Consider the following 21,453-nt stretch of genomic DNA (forward strand, 5'->3'; position numbering starts at 1 on the left):
TGCGGCGGGAGGGGGGGGGAGCAGGACCAGCCGTGGGCTCCCTCCCAGCGCGCGCTGGGCAGGAGAGCCATCAGCGGGCTGAGATGGGAGCGGAGGAGCAAGGAAAGGTGGTGGCCTTAGTCTGGAGGTTTGTCTTCTCCCAGAATTATTTGCTACATTTGCCATACTTTCCGATGTTGTGAAAAGCGCTTTTGTAACTTCAGAAGTCTTAAACGTTTTATTCTGGGACTTTGTATCTTGTTACCACACCTCAACAGTTGGCAGCTCTTAAGATTTGGTTTTCCATTGTACTGGGCTTTGTGTGGTGTCTTGATGTGCTATGGAATGAATGAGGATCATGTCGTAATGTCAGCAGGAGTAATTGAGTCCCAAAATACAGCCACAGTTGCAGCATTCCTGGGTCCCTGGTGGTTTGTCAGGTTTGGAAACACTCTGACCTTGTTTGACAGCATTTATTTGATAACAGCCTCACAGAACCGTTGCCTTTCTTATTGGTGTGTGACTAATTATTTTTGAAAAGAGCAGAGTTGCTCAGCAGGACGTGCTGACGCCTGGACAGATGGACGGACGGCAGACAGCTAGTCCTGTGTGCGGGGTGATGGGAATGGTTACCAGTGGCAGTATTTCTCTTGGGCTTGGCTTTTATTTTCCATCCTGGATAAACTGTGAAATTCTAACTGCACCGGAGCAAATACAGTGCCTTTCTCATCTGTTCTAACTTGAAATAAATGAAATATATTACTTGCAAACTACTCGGCATGCAAGATTGCACCCAGAACTCCCTGGAAACGTGTTATGTGCGCTGCATTACAGGTCCTCTTACTTTCATTGTACTGGTGTTGATTGCAGGTCTTCTGATTTACCCCAAATGACCATTGATTTCTTCTTTGGGGGTTTGGCTTGAAAACAAAAAAGAAATGTATGAAGTGAGACCTCCTCAGCTGTTTTCCTGTGTTCTTATCGCAGCCTCTGTGTGCAAGATCCCGTCCCTTTGACCTTCAAGTCCTGTGTCGTCGCTAGAGACTGCGAAACATCCGAGTGGTCTTCATGGAGCGCCTGCTCGCGGACCTGCGGCTGGGGAGATCTCTCCCCGGGCTTTCGGAGCCGGCACCGCAGCGTGCGGAGCGTGGCGGTGGGCGCCGGGAAGCAATGCCCGGAGCTGGAAGAGAGGGAAGCGTGCAGCGTGGGAGGGAAGGAGCTGCTGCAGCCTTGCCCCAGGTATAGTGGGTGCTTTTAGCCCAGTTTTTGGAAGTGAAGAAGCCCCTGTTTGATGACTGCCTTGTGCAAAGGAAATCTTCCTTGCTCAGTGTTATGTGCATGGGGAGGGTCGCATGTCATGCTTTCTGTGTCTAAAAGATCATTGATTTGATCATTGTTAACTATGATTAGCGGTATTACTTATTTTTAGTAATATTCTTGTAATTGTTGCTATTATTGTTATTGCTATTATAATAATTACACTTATATCTAGAAATAAATTTACGTTACACCCGCTACAGTTTATATTTTCATATTTTAAAAATTGAGAACAGATAGTCTTGTTCTCTGGAGGGGCTTTCATACCGATTGCGGTTTCAGAGAATTTCCTCAGCTGCACAGAGACTGGGCAGGTCTCCATGGCTGTGCTTTTATTGGCTTTGAAATTGTAATTTTTACATAAGATTTAATGATTCCTCTTCATCTCCCCATAAAAAAAATCCCAGTCCTCCTTGAGGAAAATGGGAACTGATCGGGGTAATAGCTTTGACTTTACTTGGCTTCCCTCCGGGTACTTCTTGAAATGGGAAACGTTGCAGTCCCTGAGTTCTTACCTGGTTTATGGCAATCTTCGTTCTGGCAGAAGGTGAGGGTCTTGCCTTTCTGCTCCGCAAATCCATGCCGTTATGCTTGGCTAGGCTAGCATAGGGGGTTGCTAGTTTGCTTTGCAAAGGAAGTAATATATTGCATAATTTTTCATGTGACATGTTCTGAGATTGACTGTAAAATGCTTCAAGATTGATAAAATCTTATATGCATGCAGACAAATCTCCCTGTCTGTGAATAAGTATGTTTAATAGGAGGTCTATTCAGTGATCAAGTCATGGGTTTCTGGGGCTTTGCCAGATACTGCTAAAACCTTTGATAAAGCCTTTGCAAGATACTTTCCTTAGGAAGGCGTAACCTGGAGAAGTGTCTCTGTATCGTTGGGTTCATTCAAAATCAAATGCTGATCACTTTTATGCACCCTGCTAGCAGAAGAGAGGAAGTATAAAAAAAAAAAATATTCTGTTGCTTGATTAGATCTGACGAAAAGGCTCTTACAGAGTGATTTTTGCTCCTGCCCAAACGCACATCGATTTCAAAGACAATAGATTAACACATTGTGTCGCTGATTTTGTATAGGAGCGCGGGTGCAGGTGACACCTGATTGGGGTCGACCGGCTGGTGGTTAATCAGGGAGTGAACAGACATGTGCCTGTCCCTAGTTTCTCAGTTCTTCCACTTTTTGACATTGCACCATATTAAAGTGCAAACGATTATAGCTTGCTTGGTGCAGAGCCAGGAGAGCCCAAAAGGTGAGAACCTGCATAACGCTGATAACTTTTTCGTGGTGCCACTCTTAATACAGAAGGCAACCTGCTGTTCTTTTGGTATATTGCTGCTATGCCCTGGTTTTCCTGAGCCTATGAACTCTTCAACCTTCCCCTACCTGCCATACCTGCACACCTTCAGTCCTTCAGGGAACATCTCCGGTGAAGTACCTGCGTGAGCTAGCATAAACTGCCCAATGAACCAGCCCAGAAAAATAACATTAGACTTACAGGTTAATAGACCCCCTTAACTAAAATATTGCAAAAAAAAAAAAAAAAATCTCTGGTGTTTAGTTAATTGTTATTTCTAGGGATGTAATATTTCAACATGCAAGGTGTAGGCTGTGACCTTCTCACACTGTGCAGTGTTGAGGAGAATTTTACAGTGGCGCCTGGTTAGTTGGCTTTGATTTGGCCATTGGGTACTGCAAAAATAAATAGGAATGAAAAGCTGTAACGTTGCAGTATATGCTATGGGTCTGCTGCATGTAAGGCTTTGGGGGCTGGAATTTGGTATTAATGTACAGGAGCCAAACATTTTTAAGTGTATTATTTGTCAGCAGCTGGTCGAGGATGTTACTGGTCCCTGTTACAGTTTACAGCCTGGTGATTTGGTGGTGATGTTTGGGAATTGATGACCAAGATACTGGAAGTCCTTCAGACTGGAAAGCAGTAGCTTTCAGCCATAGAGGGATGTAGTGTTAATCTCTGCGAAATAATGTAAGATGTGCTCCTTACTCGAGCATATTCTCTTTGCAGTGTAATACCTAGAAAGCTTGTGCTTTTCTCTCTCCCCTTACATGCTACCTCATCTGTGGCTGTGCTGAGGCTTACCAAATAGTTATCTTTGCTTTCTTCCCCTTACAAGGTGATGATTAACTTAAGGAGATTCAGTATCAGCTATAAAAGGCACTCTCCTTCATTTGTCAGGTCTCAGCACAAACTGTTCCTTCTTTGTTTCTGGCTTGCGTTTGCCTAATCAGATTAGTCTTCAAATCTTTTAAGATGAGAGTCCTGTTTACTTTCCCAGTTCCTGGAAATCTGCTCTTTGCTATTTTTCGGTTGATTTTAAGACAAGTAGCCTTTCCTTTGGCTTTATTCTTTGGGCAAGAATTCTCCAAAGCATGTTCTAGGCACGGCAAAGCAAACGAGCAAGTACATAGACCAGAAAGAGAGCAAGTGTCTGAGCAGGAGAGGGAAGGGAATCCTCTAGAGGCTGTTTTTCAATGCAGGGACAGGGAGCACCCCGTTGCCGAATGAAGGTACACATTGTGGACTACATCCACCAGCATGGGAAAGCAGCAGCTCAAGAGGTAGTGCTTGCAGAGTTGTACTCAGCAGGGGGAGATGGGAGAAGTTATATTCCAGCCTCCTAAAAGGATCCAGTGGGGAAAAAATACCTTCAGCTTCAAAACTGCTCTGTTAAGTGTTACCTCTGTGTCCAGGGCAAGGCTACAAGTTAAAGGTCCCATCACAGGTACATGGCAATTAGTGTAAATTTGCTGTTAAATGGGAAGGCTTTTTGATTTTACGGCTGAAGTTTACAATAACTTCTTTAATCAATACTTTAAATGCAAGAAAATAAAACACTTTAACGGCATGTAGGACTCCAGAGCTTTGTGCTTTGTTTTACTTTTGGTTATTTGTTCTGAAGGGATTAGATTAAGCGCTTAAAAAGCCTAAATACATAGGAGGTGATTCTGCTTTCTTTTATTGTGATATAAATTTGGGATAGTTCAATTAAAGTGAATGGCTATATACAGGTATAAAACTTGTGTAAGTGCTAAAGCATAAGTCCTATAGACTAAAGAGACCAAGAGGTTACTATAAATTGGAAAGATATTGAGCACTTGTTTGTTGCATAGCTGTCACTGTCATCAGTTTTAAAACAATGTATTATATCATTTTTATCCTTGATGTGTAGCTTTCATGTTCACTGGGAATAGATAGATTTTCCAGAATTATGATTATGTCTTTAAATCTTTCATTTTGGTTGTGGTTGCTATGTTACAAGACAAGGATTTAGGAAAAAAAAACCACCTCTTTGCTTTGTTGGAAATTCAAAGCTTTTCAGAAGTTAAATGATGGAAAATGGGAAAGTTTTAAGACCTGATTTTTTCAAAAGGCTTGAGGTTACTGCTGAGATACGGGTGTGATGGTATCACTTTGTAAATGAGGCCCATTATGTGTCCCAATTAAAGATAAGGCATTAATGTGAAGTACAAAAGACTTGAAAGGAAATGTAATGAACCGTGCTGGTAGGCTGCTGGAGTTACACTTTGGGAGTGGTAGCAACACTACTTTTCAGCCCCTTGACCTTCATTGGTCTTGGTCATGCAACGATGGCCTTGAATCAGCTGGCCAGCTTCATTGCCTCCCTTCACATCAGGAACCATCCATGGTGAAACTTTGGTTCTCCGGCTCCGTGTTGGACACTTCTTCAACACAGTCACAGTGCGAGAACATGCTTTGCCTTGGTAGTAACAGAAAGCTGGGGGACCTGCTCTTCTGCTTCCTCAGCTGACTCTGTGTAGCAGGGAAATTCAGAGCACTGCTTACAATGTGGAAAGCTGTTTAGCTTTACCAGCCAAGTTCCCTCCTAGATGCCCCAAGCACACACTTTATTGTTTCTAAACTAGCAGTTTTTGCTTGCCTGTTTGCTTAAGCAGAATATATATATATGTCTGTGGATTCTGGAGGTCCCCATTTGAGCCATTATCTAGCTAGTCCTCTAACCATTGGCAATGGAGCCTGCCAATCTTTGGAAGTAGCTAGACCTCCTGTAACTCATACAGTATTGTCAAAAAGTGGAACAAGCCTATTGGGAAGCCAAAGGGAAAGGCTGAGGTTTTTTTAACTATAGTAAGAGGTCTGTAGATAAACATGGGTCACAACTAGGACTGTAACTATGCTGAGTTTGCATCAATCTAACTAGCTGTTGGCAGGAGATAAAATGAGATGTTAAATCTATTGACATTTGAAATTGTCAGCACCAACAGATTTTGGCACAGGGACCACAAAGTGTACACTGGAGCTGACCAGCTTCTTTGATGATCCAAATGCATAATGACCCTTCCACTTCCTGAGTTATTACACTCTTCACCCTCTGGGGACAGACAACAAGGTGGCTGGAAGGCATGGACCCCTTAGCTTAACACTGCTACAGTGCACCTCTGGTATGGCCTGCTCTGGCAACAGAATGTCCAAAGTGACGTTGGTGGCTTTGGGCATCTTTGTTCAATTGGAGAAATTACATTCATATGTTAAAACCACTGTGGATATTGCTAATAATTTGCAAGTACTGGCTTGAGATTGCCAAAATTACAAAAAAACTTTAGGTGTTTGCCAGCCACTAACTAGTCTCTGTCTTTTGCTAATGGCTATTAACAAGCTTCTGATTAAATTTAAGCAGAAATTATTCAGTCAGTTTATAGAATCTTAGAATCGTTAAGGTTGAAAAGGCCCCTAAGATCATCAAGTCCAACCATCAACCAAACACCACCATGCCTACTAAACTATGTACCAAAGTGCCATGCCTACATGGTTTTTGTACACCTCCAGGGATGGTGACTCCACCACCTCTCTGGGCAGCCTGTTCCAATGTTTGACCGCTCTTTCAGTGAAAATTTTTTTCCTAATATCCAACCTAAACCTCCCCTGACGCAACTTGAAGCCGTTTCCTCTTGTCCTATCGCTTGTTACTTGAAATTATTCAGTCAGTTCCTATTCGTTAAGCAATGTTAATTCTTATTGTCTTTAGTGTAGTCCATAGATAGGCAAACTAATACCAAGTGTTGGCCGTGCTGCTTAAAACCCTGCAAAAAAAAGTCTGGCATAAAGCTGTCCGAGGTCACCGCGTGGGATACTCAGTGGGATAGTGATCCCTTGGATATGTTTCTGGTGTAGTGGACTTATTAATGGCCATGAAAACGTATACCTTTTAAACAACTGATGTTTGGGGTCAGGATTTGTTACCGGAAAACTCTGGACAGTTGAGGGCATGTCCAGCTGGGAAAAAGCAAGATGGGCTGATGGGGCTGAGGCTTTAGGGTGCTCCCCGCAGAGCAGGCGCTGGCTGGAGCACCCGATAGCTGTTTGTTAAGGACGGCTCAGCAGTGCAATGCAGTATCCAGTTACTCTGTGAAAATATCTAAAGGGATTTTTTTTTTTAGATTCAGGGGCTGATGAAGTTTAATTATCTCTGAGCTCAGATTTAGTTATTTTGCATAATTTTAATCACCGATGGCCTAATTTTCATAGATGTTAACTCCCACAGCTCACGCTGAATCGGAGAAGCAGGTGCTCATACCTCTGGAAATGAGTCTTTAGGATCCAGAGTTCACAGCTGACTACCTAAGCCAGATCTTGATAATCAGGTTTTCTTTAGTCAATTATTGTTTTAAGAAATACTTTCCTAAAACAACTGTTTCCATCGAAAGATGTGTGTATTCTCTATTCAAGCTTTTAGTTTTGAAAATGTAGACCTGAAGAGCGCGATGTCCTGAAGTGGTGTGGAGGAGGAATCCTCTTCACCCGGTGTTGGATAAAGAGCGCTTTTCATCGGCTTTATTAGAAGGGGAAGGCTGCATTTAACACTGCAGGCCCAAGAAAGGCGCTTAGGAATTCCCAGAAGGAACTGCTAGGAGGAGAAATTCATGGCTGTGCTTTATATGTTGTGGGAGTTCAAGTATTTCATGCTTGTCATGTGCAAAGTGTATTCTTTATAGTTTTCTCTGTTGGTAATAAACCCTCTGAGTGCATCCAGATTTGCACATGATACTGTATATTATTTAAGAGAGCATGACAGCTCATCTGAAAAGTACCTGTAAATTAAAAGTAATTGGCAGTATTCACAAACGTTTTCCATGAGTATGTTACAAAATTCTTAAGTGCTTTGTGGCTAGAAATCATTATTATGCCCATATTTACAGCATAAGAAGTTAAGAGAACATTGATGTGTGCTCAGGCAAGCTAATGTATTTATTTTTCATACAATTTTGAGACGCCTGTTTCCTTGCTATAGCTGTAGTCAGGAGCAGATACTCACTATGGAGAATACACAGGATTCCAAGCGGGAGGCTTTTTCTGCCAAGGGCCCCTCATTATGCTTCAGCTTACGGTGATCCGTCAGCAGGTTAACAAACCTACGTGGTTTTAACAGCCATGGATCTGCCATAAGAGGAGAGAGCGTTTATATTGAGGATAAAAGAAGGAAATTATTTTATGTAGTTTAGATTACACAAAACGAACAAAGATTGTATGGAAAAAGTAAACTATGAAATTTAGAGGAGCAAAGGAATAAAGCAGCAGAAGTGTGAACAGATTGGTTATAAAAACAATATTGCCTAAGATATGTGTTCGGGAAGCTGAAGAAAGACTTTGGGCTCTTATTTACTCCACTGATACTGTGACCTGTGAATCAAAATGAATTATGCCAGTGAAAACTCTTGTGTTAAAAATACGCTCTGCATTTTCAGACATGATGGGGAAATAATTTTTGCTTTCCGCTGATATACAATACTGTTTTCCCTGTAGTTTCAAGAAGTTCTTCCTGGCATTTAAGCTGGTATATACTAATGGCGGTTGTCTGTACAGCATTCACGTATCTATGCCCAAGAACGTTATCCTTCCCTGAAACCATTAATGTTCTGTAGGTGTGAATATAGAATGAAAATATTTTTATCTAGAGCTTGCTGTGTATCACAACTTCTGGAAATCGAAATGAGAGAACTGAGTTACTTTAGCCAATCCCTTGAAGAAATTGGTAGTGCCCTAGGCATTTATAAAGCTGTCACCTGTAGAAGAGCTGCCCGGTGCTGGGAGCTCCGTTGACGTATGTAGGGTTTTAGCTATTAAGTGCATTTCAGAGTGAGGTGTTCAGCTCTTGGCAGAGAGAGGTGGTTTAGTGGTTTGAGCCACATGTTTGAAAACTAGTTTTTGCACTTAATCGAACCTCTTAATCTTCATTCCTTCTTTGCACCCTGCTCAAAGGGTTTGTCAGGATGATTTAGTGTTTCAGAATGCTTTGGAGATTAGAGCTACATGAAAAATTTTACACAAGGACTCCAGACAAATAACAAATATTTAACTTCTGTTTAACATTCAAAATGTTTGAGAACATTCCCTGTTTTGAACTAGGAAGTGCTGCTATAAAGATTAAACCGATTGTATTTTGTCATCTAATAACGTACCACTCCCTCACCCATAGTCTTCAAAAACTTCTTTTACCTGGTCTCTTTTTATTTCCAAAGGTTTGCCTGGAGGACTTCTGAATGGAAAGCTTGCCAGGTGTCTCTCCTCTTTGACCAGCAGGACCCTCGCCATCACAATCACGTAGGCCTTTGTGGAGGTGGCATACAAACCCGGGAGGTCTACTGCGTCCAAATCTCCATAGAACTTGGGATGCACCGAAAGAAGGAAGGTACGTGCGTTCTTCAATTCATTCTGATTTGTCTGGCCCAAGGAGATCTCAGTAAGAGAAAAGGGGGAGGAAAAAAAAAAGATAACATGGAGTCATTAGTAGACTTTGGCTAGCTACTGCCTCATTGTATCCATGCTTACGTAGGGAGGTGTTACTCAGCATCAGAAGGAGCAGGAGGGCAAGGTCCTTCGGGTCCTGAGGAACTGTCAGGCAACACAGCTTTCTGGGGTGACCTGATGCCAGTACTGTAGGTGTATTTATATGCGGGGATTTCAAAGCATGAAGCAGCTAAATTTTGCTTGGAGTTGAGTTTTCTTCCTCTTTTCTATATTGGGTAGCCCAGCCCGTTGGTAGCTGCATCCACTTATCTGTGGTTTTAGTCCTGGTTTAGAGTATAAAAAAAGATGTCACACTCCATTCGGGATATGGCTGTAGCCTCTGCTTCAGATTGATACACAGTCTTTCTTTGAAGGGGAAAGCAAAAATAATATTGTCACAACTTCTGAGCAGACAGACGATATTTGGACTCTGGGAGCAAGTTATTTTTCTTTTAGAAGAATAATGAGTAGATACAGATGCATGATGTATAATTCATCTTAGGCTGTTTTATTTACATAGTGCTCTTGCAGAATATGTTTTTGAGCAGAGATGTAAGATAATAAGATCGCAATATCATATCTTAGATTTATTTACTTACAAAGGCAAACCAAATGTATCCAGGATGCCCCATGTGTCCTAGCATCCTGCATGGACTCCTAGATTATAGAAAACCAGACCCATTTTAACTCAGTCCATGCATAGTTGCCACTTCACCTCTCCCAAACATCTGGTACTACCTTGCTCTCCTAGCCCCGCCGCCCCCCCCGCCCCCGCTCTGTTGTTCTGCAAGTATGTGATGCGTCTGACTTTCTAGTGTGTAACACTTCTTGACCGTCTTCATTGTTCTGACCACTTCTGTGGTCCATGCAGCCACTGTATGGCAAGTTGGTGAGCAGCAAGCTTTAACTGACTTCATTCATGCTTCTTTATTCTTTCTCAGTATTACGAATTACTCAAGAAGATTAGAGGAGTGCAACTGAAACCCTCACACCAACATTGGTACTATATATCCAGTGTGTGATCACCTGCAGGTTTTCCCCTTGTTCAAAGTTCACCTGCAGGTTTTCCCCTTGTTCAAAGTTCAGTTCAACTTAAAAATTGCAAGCTCTCTCCTCAACAAAAAGAAAACACTGGGATACCTCTTCCTTGCTTTTAAGTTCTAACCATTTCGTTTTTAAAACCAAAAGATTTTCATATAGGCAACTAAAAAAACCAAACGTGCAGAGCAATTGTGCAAGGTATAACGTATTACTGCTGTTCCAAGGCAGTAGTGCAGATTTGCAGTAGTCCTTAGAAAGTGAGAAGCCCTCCTATAGCAGGTATAGTCGCATGCAGATAGATAGAAAGAAGAGGGAAAGCCTCCTCTGTTATCCCTCCCTGTCCAGTAATATTCAGTGTATCTCATTTACTAGCTGATTGATTTTTATTCTTTGAATAAATAAGGAATGACATATTTTCTGACCTCTCTTCTGGCGGTCTGAGCTGATAGAATACTTTTATTCATCACTAAGTCATCTCATATTTTATTGTATTATTTTTGCAGTGGTGGGGAGAAGAGGAAGAAGTTAATCCTTCTATGTATAAGCAAATATAGAGTCTAATTGCTACTATCAAAAGTACAGTAATTTTTCTTTCTTCACCTCCTGAGTGTCCTTAAAGAGATCATTCAGGAATCAAACAAGCGAGTCTAATAGGATATTACCATCCATCACAGTTGTTATTCTTCTGGTTACTTCCAATGAGAATTTGGACCTAGGCCCAATGACATACATGAAAGATTTTGTCCCGTGGTCTCTCCAGCAGCATTCTTGGATAAAATATGTTGAATCTGAGTTGGAGACAGGTACCATCTGTGATGTAGTTATACATATTGCTCAAAGCTGTTTTATCCTCCCAGGATATCTCTCCCATTTTTCATTTGCTTAGTCTTCCCATTTATTTCTTCCTTTATTAAAATGTGTATATTTAGAAAGGGAGCCCCTGTTTTCTTGAGTCTCTGTATATCGGTTATTCAGAAGGTTAAGTCTGCTGCAATCTTTCTGTATTTTGATGATAAAATTCCAGCTCGAAGATACTGGAAATGGAAAACTTTCGCTCAGGTATTACTTTCAGAAATGCATTGATAAGATTTCATATCTTTCTCCCCCGAGAGGTGACCTAACTAAGAAATCCGTGCCTTGATCCAAGTGAAGTTATATATTTTTTTAGGCCTTAAGGAGGAAGTCCATGCCTTTAACATAGGTGATGAGTATTTGGAGGCAGAGGGTCTTCCAATCTTTGAAGTCCTTTGTAATATTTTTGCATTCTGAGGCTCTTACATCTAGACAGGCATGGAACACTTGTTAAATGTGTAAAGTGTGGTATCATTCGGACATCTGTATTTCTCTGTGTGTAGGTAAGCCGGTGCATAGGGACCTAAGTTGAGAGACTGTGCTATTTTTCATGTTAGCTACTGTGTCCAAGGAATCCATATCTCTATTCAGTTGTTAGGATTTTGTTAATTTAGACTGAACTTTAACATAATTAGCTTTAAACAGATCCTTGTGTTTTTTCTTTAAGTAGCTCATTGAATTTTAACACATTTAAATTTATAATGCTTAATTTTCATAGAAAGGTGGTCATCTAGTACTTCAAGTTTATCATTATTCTTTTGATATCCAGAGATGGAAGCAGCAAATCTACATGTTTGAAATGGTGTTGCTTTTAAGGAGGAGACAAATTTTGCACAAAAAGTAGCATAGAATATGTGAGCAAGATATCTACAGTACAGCTCTGATCTGCCCTTTCTGCCCTTCATCTCTGGACACTCCCTGATCCCTGTGCCTGGATGTCCTGTGTCTGGAACAACCTGTAGACATGGCAGTGGTTACCCTTCTGTATCCCACTTTTTTAATGTAAATCTGTTCACTCATATGGAAGCCCTTTTAAATGAAGCAGAAATGCAGATCCTCAATTTATTTTCAAAGCCAGACACTGCTAACATGTGACACACATTTTCTTCTTTTTTGTAAGTGGGCTTTTTTGGATTGAGATGACATTTTATAAAATCAACATTCACAAAAATCTTATCTGAGCTGTGTTTTCCCACAAGAAATTTTTCCCACATTAAATTTTAATTAATCTGGGTGAACATCACTAACTAACAATCCCCAGTGTACCAACAAAAAAGACATTTGGTAAAAGTATGGAAGAATATTATGCAATGATCAATTTATGAAATTTCTCTCCTTGTTTGGCAATGCAACTCTCAATCACAATAAATAAGTCCAATAATATGGGAATTAAAATTCCTCTTAAGAGTCTGGGAATGGTGTCTGTGTTTATGTTCAAACAGTTAATGAACATATGAGGTTCCTATATTTAATCTTCCTCCTCGGGGAATTTTTTACCTTCTCTCCTGAAGGCCAGGGAGTATACTTTTGTTTTCTAATTAAATTTTGCTTTTTGGATTTATCTAGAGGCTCTAACTCTTTATCAGCAGTCTGGGGGATGGCATCCTTTATAAAATTCTCCAGAAGCATCTCCTCTCTTCTCTGAACTAGTTACCTGCTGTCCCTAGTGACTGGGACTGCTGTTCTGTCCATATTTTCTGTAGCTTTCTAACTAGGGATCTGCCTGCCCTGTCATTCTTTCGTAAAATTTCTGCCGTATATATCTTGACATTTTTTCTTTTTTACTTGTTTGAATGAGATCCAATTTACCTCTCACTTTCAGAATTTTCTTATAATGTTTTTTGGAGCCTGTCTGCTTAAGTTTTAATTATAGGACTGAAAAGACCTTTGTGAGATGCTGTTCTTCCTTGAATCTTCTTTATTGTTTACCCAGCATAGTAAACTTGGCTAATAAAATGCATCTCTTATTACCATCTCACCAGCAAATCATTGCAGTTTCCTATCTGCTTAATCTTTGTTATTTCCCATCTGAAAATCCACATTAAATTCTCACACCTGTAACAAGGTTCTAAAGTTTTGTTTACATTTTCTTTTGCTTAATGAGTGTCTCCATCATATTTGTCTCCATATATTTATTTTTATTTTATCTTGGATTTCAATAGCAGGTATGTGGGGTAGTTGTGCCTTCGTTATTCTTTGATACCTTTTAGTGTTACCCTGCAAAATTATTTCTTACAGAAGTCTTTATTACTTTTATAACTGTCTTTCCTTTGAGAGATATTCAACCCTCACCTGCTAGTAGACATAATTTCTTGATTTGCTTATTCCATTGTAGTTTACCAGCCTATACCCATTTTTGCTTTTATGTTTAGGATGCAATTACACTTGGTTCATCTTACGTCAGATTTTATCAACTCATGTGTCACCAGCTGTAGCAGCAAAAACTCCTTTAGTCTGTTGACAATTCAAGACACAGTAAATACTCGTGTACCTTTTCATGTCTGATGGTTACTTTCTGATCCATCCCTGTGTGTATTCCCTTATGTATTTTTGTCTTACAAGCCACTTTACTGACAGAATCCCCAAATGGTCTGAAAGTGAAAGTGTTCCCCTGCACTTTCATCAAAGTCTTGCTTATATGAGTCTCAAAATTATAAGTTTATGGCCTTCGTCCTTTCATGTTTTCCACAAAATATTGAGCTTTCTCCCTACTTCTGATAGACAAGGTCTGTCTGATGAGTGAACTTTTCAGACTATTCTTAATTCCCCTATGGGAATTGGTTTTGCATGGTATTTTCTTTTCCAGAAATTAGTGCCTTTTTGGAATTGCACAGAGATAAACTTGAGGACTCCTTTCATTCATATCTTGTATTATTTTATATTTATTCTCCCCTTTCTTTCTGCCTTTTTTTTTTTTAGCTCTAAAATATGCATTCTTGCCTTCTTTGCTCTGTACGCTCTGTTTCCTAATGAGGGTGCCGCATTTTTTTTCCCTGTAAGTTCTTTGTTCTGCTCTGAATCATGATCTTCCAGTGTGTGTCTTCTGGGGGATTAATGTTTCAAATTGGTACATGTGGCATCTGTTCCATAAACTATGGAAGTAGTTTCAGTAAGAGAAAAATGCCAACGACAAGTCCCATTTGAACGTGCCACCATCCCCTGGGGTGCTAGCTGGCTTGTGAGCCACCAGGTCCAACTCTTTAGAAACATAAGTTGGTTGTGCAGGTTGTTGTCATTTATGGCTGTTACCATCCTGTGTATTTATTGGGAAAAGACTGCGTTGATGGAGATAAGCTGCCCGTAGGAGTTGGCGCGGGATATGCACTGTTGGAATGACTATGAACCCTGTGTGGATAACAAGCCCTGTATTAAATGCACATTGGGTTTTTTTTCAAGTTTATGCTGGTGAAGCTGCAGGAATGAGAAGATTGATTTACTCTACGGAAATTAGAATTTAGGGACTTTGATGTCTAAATCCTGTTGTCCTTGTCTGGTTTATGAAATTGAAAAGGAATAGGTTAGAATATATTAGTAACGAGAAAACTTGACTAGGACCACAAAGGGGAGAGAATTGATGGTCAGCAGTGGTGTGAAAAAAGCTGTGTTCAGCTGGCTCGTGGTACAGCAACAGGAGCATCCAGCCTGGGGCTTAGTTGACCTGAATCACAGGAACCATGTTCTCAGGTGGAAGAAACCTCCCCTAAGGATCCCTCTCATCTCAAACTAGTTATTTATCATTGGGATGACCGAACTGGCTTGAAAAGATGAGAAATACACCTCTGAAGTGTAAAATATATTCAGGCAAGTCTGCATCAGATTTATATTGCTGGGATGCCAAGTTATTGATCTGTAAGCTCACCAAATGCTGAGCAGAATTTACGAGATACAACTCACATAATGGAAAAATAAATATGTAACAGCTGGCTTCTTTGGGGGAAACCCTTTGGAAGCAAGAGAGGAAATGATTTTATTCAGATCATTGCTGTGCTTGACAGTAGCGTTTAAATGTGTATTTCAAAAATTTTAGTTTGAATCTATTAGGGAAAAAAACATTTTCCCTAATGTCTTTTAGAGGTGTAATATTTTTGGTTCTTTCATGTCTAGAAACTAATTAAAGTAAAATGAAGAGAATAATGTATAAAAAGACTTTGACAGTGAAAGAAGTGTGCCTTCTAAAAGGTGCCTTATAAAGAGTGTGCCTTTTTTTGTCAACAAGCTATTTGATATGGCCATGAAATATTTATCCCTTTATAAATACTTTTATTTACATAGCTGACTTTGGTATGCAGCAAATAATATGCTGCCCAGTCAGTTCACATGAGATACTAGGGTTTAGTTCAGGGTTTTATCTTGGAAAGCTAAGAGTTTAATTGCATCTGTATTTTTGTCATTATTTCCTGCCAGTAGAACTGGATTAATTTTATTCAAAACAGTGACAGTTTGTTCTGAGTCATTTTGTCCTGTTGTTGTTATAGGACAGGGAGCTGCATCATGCTCAAACAATAATGTTGAGTCAAATGAAAAAATGAAAGGATTTGTATGTATGAGGCTACGCCACAACTGGGACACGGGAGAGAGAATGAAGCCAATGGTGGCTGGGCTGGTACTGGAACAGGAGATGTTTGAGCGAAATCAAGCTCGTGAGCTTGGGCCAGCTCTGCATGGAGCAGCCATTCTGCTTTTGGGATCTGAGCTGGCATGGCCATGCCATGAGTGGCCTAGCTTAGCGTGTCACCAGCTTAGCTTCAGGCTACCTGTACCATGTCCCAGTATCATAGATGCATCCATAGTGGTGCTTTTCTCGTGGTACCAGGACCCCTGGTGTGGTGTGGCATTCACAGAACAGATTTCTGCTCCTTGGTGCTCCTTTCTGTGGAATGAACGCTAAACTTAGCGATGGGCGAAGTTCACGCTCTCATGAGGCTTTCATGAAGTATATACCCACCTTTGGGTTTTCTTCCCTGTTTTCCTTGTGGCATCTCCCACCTTCTCTGGTGGTCTGTCCCAGTGATTTCCAGCAGCTGGTGGCCTTTTCCAGATAACAGCCAACAAGGCTCAAATATCCTGGAGAACCTCTTTTCCTTCCTGTCGTTTCCTTCACTGGCATCCCAGCATCCCTGTTGCCTCCACTGTTTTTCCTAGGCACGGTTAATGACTTGGTCACCTCTGGTCTGCTCAGTCATGTGACTGCTGGTAGGAAGCCCTGTGCTCACTCTGAATTTTTGCCAGATCTGCGGTTTCTGTTGATAATCTGTACAAATTCTGCTGTAGTGAAACAACACGATATCCCAGTTGGGATTGGGATCCCATTGTACAGCAGAGGATATGGACCCAGGGAAACTTTTTATTCCATGGAGTGCTAATAGTCTGTGTCACTTTAATAAAATTGCGAGGATCTTTATTGTTCTGAAATACATTAAACCGTTGTTGCTCTTGGCAATCCGCTATTAACCCTCTTTCATGCTGTGATTAGCCTTCTATTCATACTTTGTTTCTTGTCTATTAAATAGATTTTAATTGAAAACAGGACTTCAACTTTGTGCCTTGTGGCTTCAAAACCAATTGATTCTTCTTAAAAGCATAAAGGCACCCTTTCCATCAGGCATGGGGTGCGTTAGGCTTTTCAGCGGAGGGATGCCATGGAGTCAGGTTGGTGATGTTTCCAGGCTAGTTAAATTCCATTTGCCACTTCTCCTTTGTCTAATCTTTTGGTTTTGCTCTAAAAGCCAGTCTTTCAGGTTAGAGAAATTACTTACAAATGTTGCACTGGTTTATCCCTATTATGTTTTACACATGTAGGTGTGTTTATAACATGACCCATTCCTTTGTGATTTTCTCAAGTAATTTCCCATCGTGTTGATCCAAGTGTCTTTGGTTTATAAGTGCTGGCAAAGGCAATAAGAAGTTTTACAAAGATGTGCCATCCCTTTCTTGTGCCCTGGCAATCATTAATTTGACTTAGTTTTGCTGAAAGGTATGGTAAACATCTGGACTTACTATCTGGAGAATTGAATATTAGCTAAAATACGGCTGCACCAGTATATAAGAGAGAGTCCTGATATTCTTTACTTGTATTCGAGATATATTGGTGATATTTAGAAATGCCTCATTTAGGTGTTAATATCGGAGATACTTGTTTTTTCATGGTAAAAGGGAAATGAAGTTAGGTCCTGGAAAAAAAAAGTGTTATTTACTTCCTGAGGAGTTGAAAACCTAAATTTGAAAGGAATTAGGTTAGATACTAGGAAAAATTTCTTCAGTGAAAGGGTTATCAGGCACTGGAACGGGCTGCCCGGGGAAGTGGTCGAGTCCCCATCCCTGGAGGTATTTAAAAGCTGGGCAGATGAGGTGCTTAGGGACATGGTTTAGTGGTGGGATGGCAGGGTTAGGTTAAAAGTTGGGCTTGATGATCTTAAAGGTCTTTTCCAACCAAATGATTCTATGATTCTATGAATCACTGCAACCAAAATGCTGTCATATGTGTTTCTCTCTTTGGCCGTGAATGGTTTTTAAGACAGTGTTGGTATGTATGCCTGCAAGTATGTGTCCATATGACTATATTCACAGATTATTTATTGGCTTAAAATTACATTATGGAAATAATCATATCAGGGCTTATTTCCTCTTCCACTCTTCCTCCAAATCACTACCTCAGTAAAAATATATAGGGAAACAAGATACTTTAGAACCCAATTTATTATCTCCTGCTGGTAGCAATAACCTGAAAATAACAGCAAATAGTAAAATTCAAACTTCAGGCAGACACTGGTGCTGGGAACAGCTGTAGTCGCATTTATAAAGGATAGATCCAATATAACAGCTATAGAAATGTGCAATGTTTCAGAGGCTCCCAGATTAGTACTTGATTGCTTTTTCAAGTTTAGTCTATAGATTGGGAAGAACACAGGGTTTTAAAAGGTATGAACAAGCGTAATAAATAAGCTGTGACTTGAATCAGAGATAATGCCTCCCCCTCTCACTCCTCTTCCCTGGCTTCCGCCTTTCCCCTTCCCCCCAAAAGGTGGCTAATTTTTCCAAGGGAAATAATTACACAAAAAGAACTTTTACCATATGAATGTAGTAAAATATCATTACAAAGTCAATTATTGAGCAAAATCAGAGGTGTGTGAAGGCAGTCCTAGCAGCTGTGTTCATTTATCATAGGCATAATGTGAGTTTATTTTCCTGAACAGGGCATCCCCAGCCAGGCTATCTGCACCTTTTTGGAGACTGGTGTGTGTGAGAATTTTGGCATTTAGAAGATTCACAGAAAAAAAAACCCCACCTTATACTTCATTAAAAAAAAAAAAAAGGTATTTATTAGAATATGAAAGAATAGCAATAGAAAATCACATCAAGCTTTTAAATAAAACTGATGGAAATCAACTGATGGAAATCAGAGTTGTCAATGAAATGGCTGAAGAAGGGATGAAACTCTTTTACAGAGGACCCCTCTGGTCCATCCAGGCACTCTGGCTATCGTGCTGGAAAATGTGGCTCTTTATACCTGCCTAGTTTTGGAAAAGGATGCTATTGTATATGCCTTTATTAATGCAGTTTTTTCCTTTTTGTTCTTGTCTTATTCCTGCAGCCTTTCACTGGAGGATTGTAGTCAGTGTAGAGTGAGCATAAACTGGCACAGACCTAGAATATATTTGGATATTTGATTAGAATTGTCTGTGTATTTTCTGATTTACATTTTACAGAATATATAGAATTACTTAAGGAAGTGGGTAAACAAACAGCCTTATTCTAGTGTCAAGTAGGATGCTGGTCCTGGGAAAAGAGTTCCCAGTGCTAGAATTAAATAGGGCATCAGCCCAAGGGAGGAAGAGGAGCAGGGAAGTGGTTGGCAGGAAGAGGAAGGCAGGGTTTTCCTCCAAAATAGGAAGGAGTCTTCCATGAGTCTGGGATGGCTGATAGGCTCAGCCTACCAACAAAAACCCGCCCATGTAACTTTTTGTCATCAATTTTTCTTGTTTTTCTTTTATCCAAACTCCATTTAAAATACCCTCGGGAGCACTGGTTGTAGCTGGTTAGTTTTCAAGGCAGGAGAACCAACCCACTTTATCTAGTGACTTCCACATTTACATAGCTAAATTGCGATATAGAAACAATCTAAAAATCAGTGAGGGGGGAAGAGCCGTTGCTAACGAAGACACCTTGAGTTAGAGCGGAGTAGGACTGGACTTTATTCCTTGGGCTGACCATAAGCACTCAAATTTATTTCCTTTCATTTCTTCAAGTGAACTCTCCAGGAATGATACAGTTCTGCAATGCTTGATGCTGAAAGGCAGGTTAAGCCATGCATGAGACTTCTTGGTAAAATGAATACTCTTATCCTTAAAACTCTAACGTCTTGTCACTTCACTTGCAAGGTCTCTAGAAAAGTTCTGTTTACGTTAGCGTTCAGGTGAATTGGATTTATGCCACCTTGTTGTAATCTCTAAATGAACATTTCAAAGGCCTTACTGTGTCTTAGAAATTGTTCAGAAAATGGTCTTTTTTGCTAACATATCTTTCAGCTTAGAATAAAGTCACATCTCTTGTTTAATCCTGTTATTCTGATGAGCTGGAATCATAAGCACTGATACTGGTCTTAAGTCTCAGCTTCAGGATGTGCAAATCAAAATGTATTGGGGTATTGAGCACTGAAGTCTTGTGTTTAAAAAAAAACCCCTGTGTTTTTGTTCAAAAGATTCATTTTAAAGAAAATGGTAAAATATCAGAAAAAGGAAAGATTACTCATATATTGGGCATATTTTTATAAATTCTTTCCACGTCAATTTCATGCACGGAAGCAAAGAAAACTGACATTAAAAATAAAAATGAGGATAAAGCAAATTCAGTAGCTATAAAAATTAATGAAGTCTTGGTAATACCATGGCAGAGTAAACTCAAACGAGCCTTTGCCTTTTGAAAGACTGCTTTGATATTGATTTATCTAAAGACAGCCAAATTCAGCCCATAATGTAATTAAAATGCAATATCAGATAATGACTCAGAAGATAGATTTAAGAGGCTTTCCCCTTCTTTTCCTTCCTCCCTCTGCCCTGAGAATAAAGGCAAGAGAAGTTAATTGAAACTAGAAGTCGCTTATGATAAATGAAAATACAAAGGGAATCAGCTTTCCAAATTTATTGTCAGTATCAACAAAACTGGTCCTTCGGCAGAGTCTGGGGTTGGCTCGTCGCATAGATGAAGAGGTTTGGAGATCCATGCCTGCCTTGGGTGCAGGCAATTCAAGTAGACATCTCGCCTCCCAGGCAGGACAGACGGCTTCTGCATATGGCTGTGGAGAAGAAAGAGAGAGCTCTGCTCAGTTTTCTTGAAAGTAGATGAAGAAAATTCAAAGGTCTGGATCCTGCAGCTGTAATCTAGAGGTGGCAGCTGCCCTGAAGGGGATGGGTATGGGGACATGCCCCTGTGCTCAGGCTCTTGGGCTTTTCTCACCTGCCTACGCTGGGCTCCCAGTTGCAGTATGAGCTTCTTGGATTTCCTTCTGACACATCTTTCTCTTCAGTGCAGTGTAAAGGGGTCTCCTTGGCCATAAATGCAGGTGATTATATTCCAGTTTGTTGCTCCAGCATTGTAGAAAAATCAGCACTGAATTTATTATTAAAGCACCTGTTTGCCATTAAGCACAGTCTTAATTGGCCTGCTGAATATGGATGACTTAGATAAAACTTCATGGATTGATTCACTTTTTGCTCCAGGAGATAAGACCCTAAAAAAAATACTGGGTTTTGGTGATTTTGGAAATCTAAGGCCAGCAGTAAACATTGGAGCTCTGTGTTGTCAGGGCAAAGTTACAGCCCTACTTTTCTTTTTTCCTTTCTTTTTTTCTTTCCCCCTCTTAGTTACTAGACCAGTTGATGGGAAGCTGTGCCTGGGTCCTGCTCCCTCCGCCTCCCAGCTGTGTAACCTTCCGTGCCCGTCGGAGTGCGTGGTATCTGCCTGGGCGGCGTGGGGCCCCTGCCTTCATGAGAACTGCCAGGACCGCCAAGGAAGAAGAGGTAATGGCTGCTCTTATACATCGCTTGCAGCACTGGGGGATCTAAAGCGAGTAATGGAATATTATGATAAGATTGCAAAAGCAGTGGTGTCAAATTCTACATCGGGAGCTTAATGTATTTTTTTTTTTTATTTTTAAATTAATCTAACATAGGATGAAGCTCTTAAATGTGCGTACAGGAGTGGAATATGACCTTTAAAAGCTTTTTGCAGTTATTCTCAGGAGAAAAAGAAAAAAAAAAGACTCTCAGCCTTTTTAGATTCAGATCTTTTTATCTTGCACTGAACTTGTAGAAAAGGAGGATTTCTTGGGATAGCAGCTGGAGACCTCCGTAGTGCCAGGCTGTCCCTCTCTGGTCCCCTCGGGAAGTCCTGCTGCATGCCTGGACTCGAGCGCAGTGCTTGGGTGAGGTTGGAAGGCGTCAGGACTGAGGTGTATCCCACAGCCCTGCCATCT

The 21,453-nt window shown here is 40.6% G+C and overlaps 1 protein-coding gene across 1 annotated transcript in view; it reads left to right on the forward strand.

Annotated features, from left to right (window-relative positions):
• Window positions 1–21,453, forward strand: part of THSD7B (thrombospondin type 1 domain containing 7B) — a 271,160-nt gene that overhangs the window by 64,249 nt on the left and 185,458 nt on the right. Inside the window, exons 3-5 of the mRNA XM_009642486.1 lie at window positions 967–1,218; window positions 8,822–8,991; window positions 20,843–20,998. Of these exons, the coding sequence (XP_009640781.1) occupies window positions 967–1,218; window positions 8,822–8,991; window positions 20,843–20,998 (578 nt within the window). The remainder of the gene's footprint in view (window positions 1–966; window positions 1,219–8,821; window positions 8,992–20,842; window positions 20,999–21,453) is intronic.

This window comes from Egretta garzetta, unplaced genomic scaffold (assembly GCF_000687185.1).
Source record: "Egretta garzetta isolate BGI_Z169 unplaced genomic scaffold, ASM68718v1 scaffold197, whole genome shotgun sequence".
Taxonomy (NCBI): domain Eukaryota; kingdom Metazoa; phylum Chordata; class Aves; order Pelecaniformes; family Ardeidae; genus Egretta; species Egretta garzetta.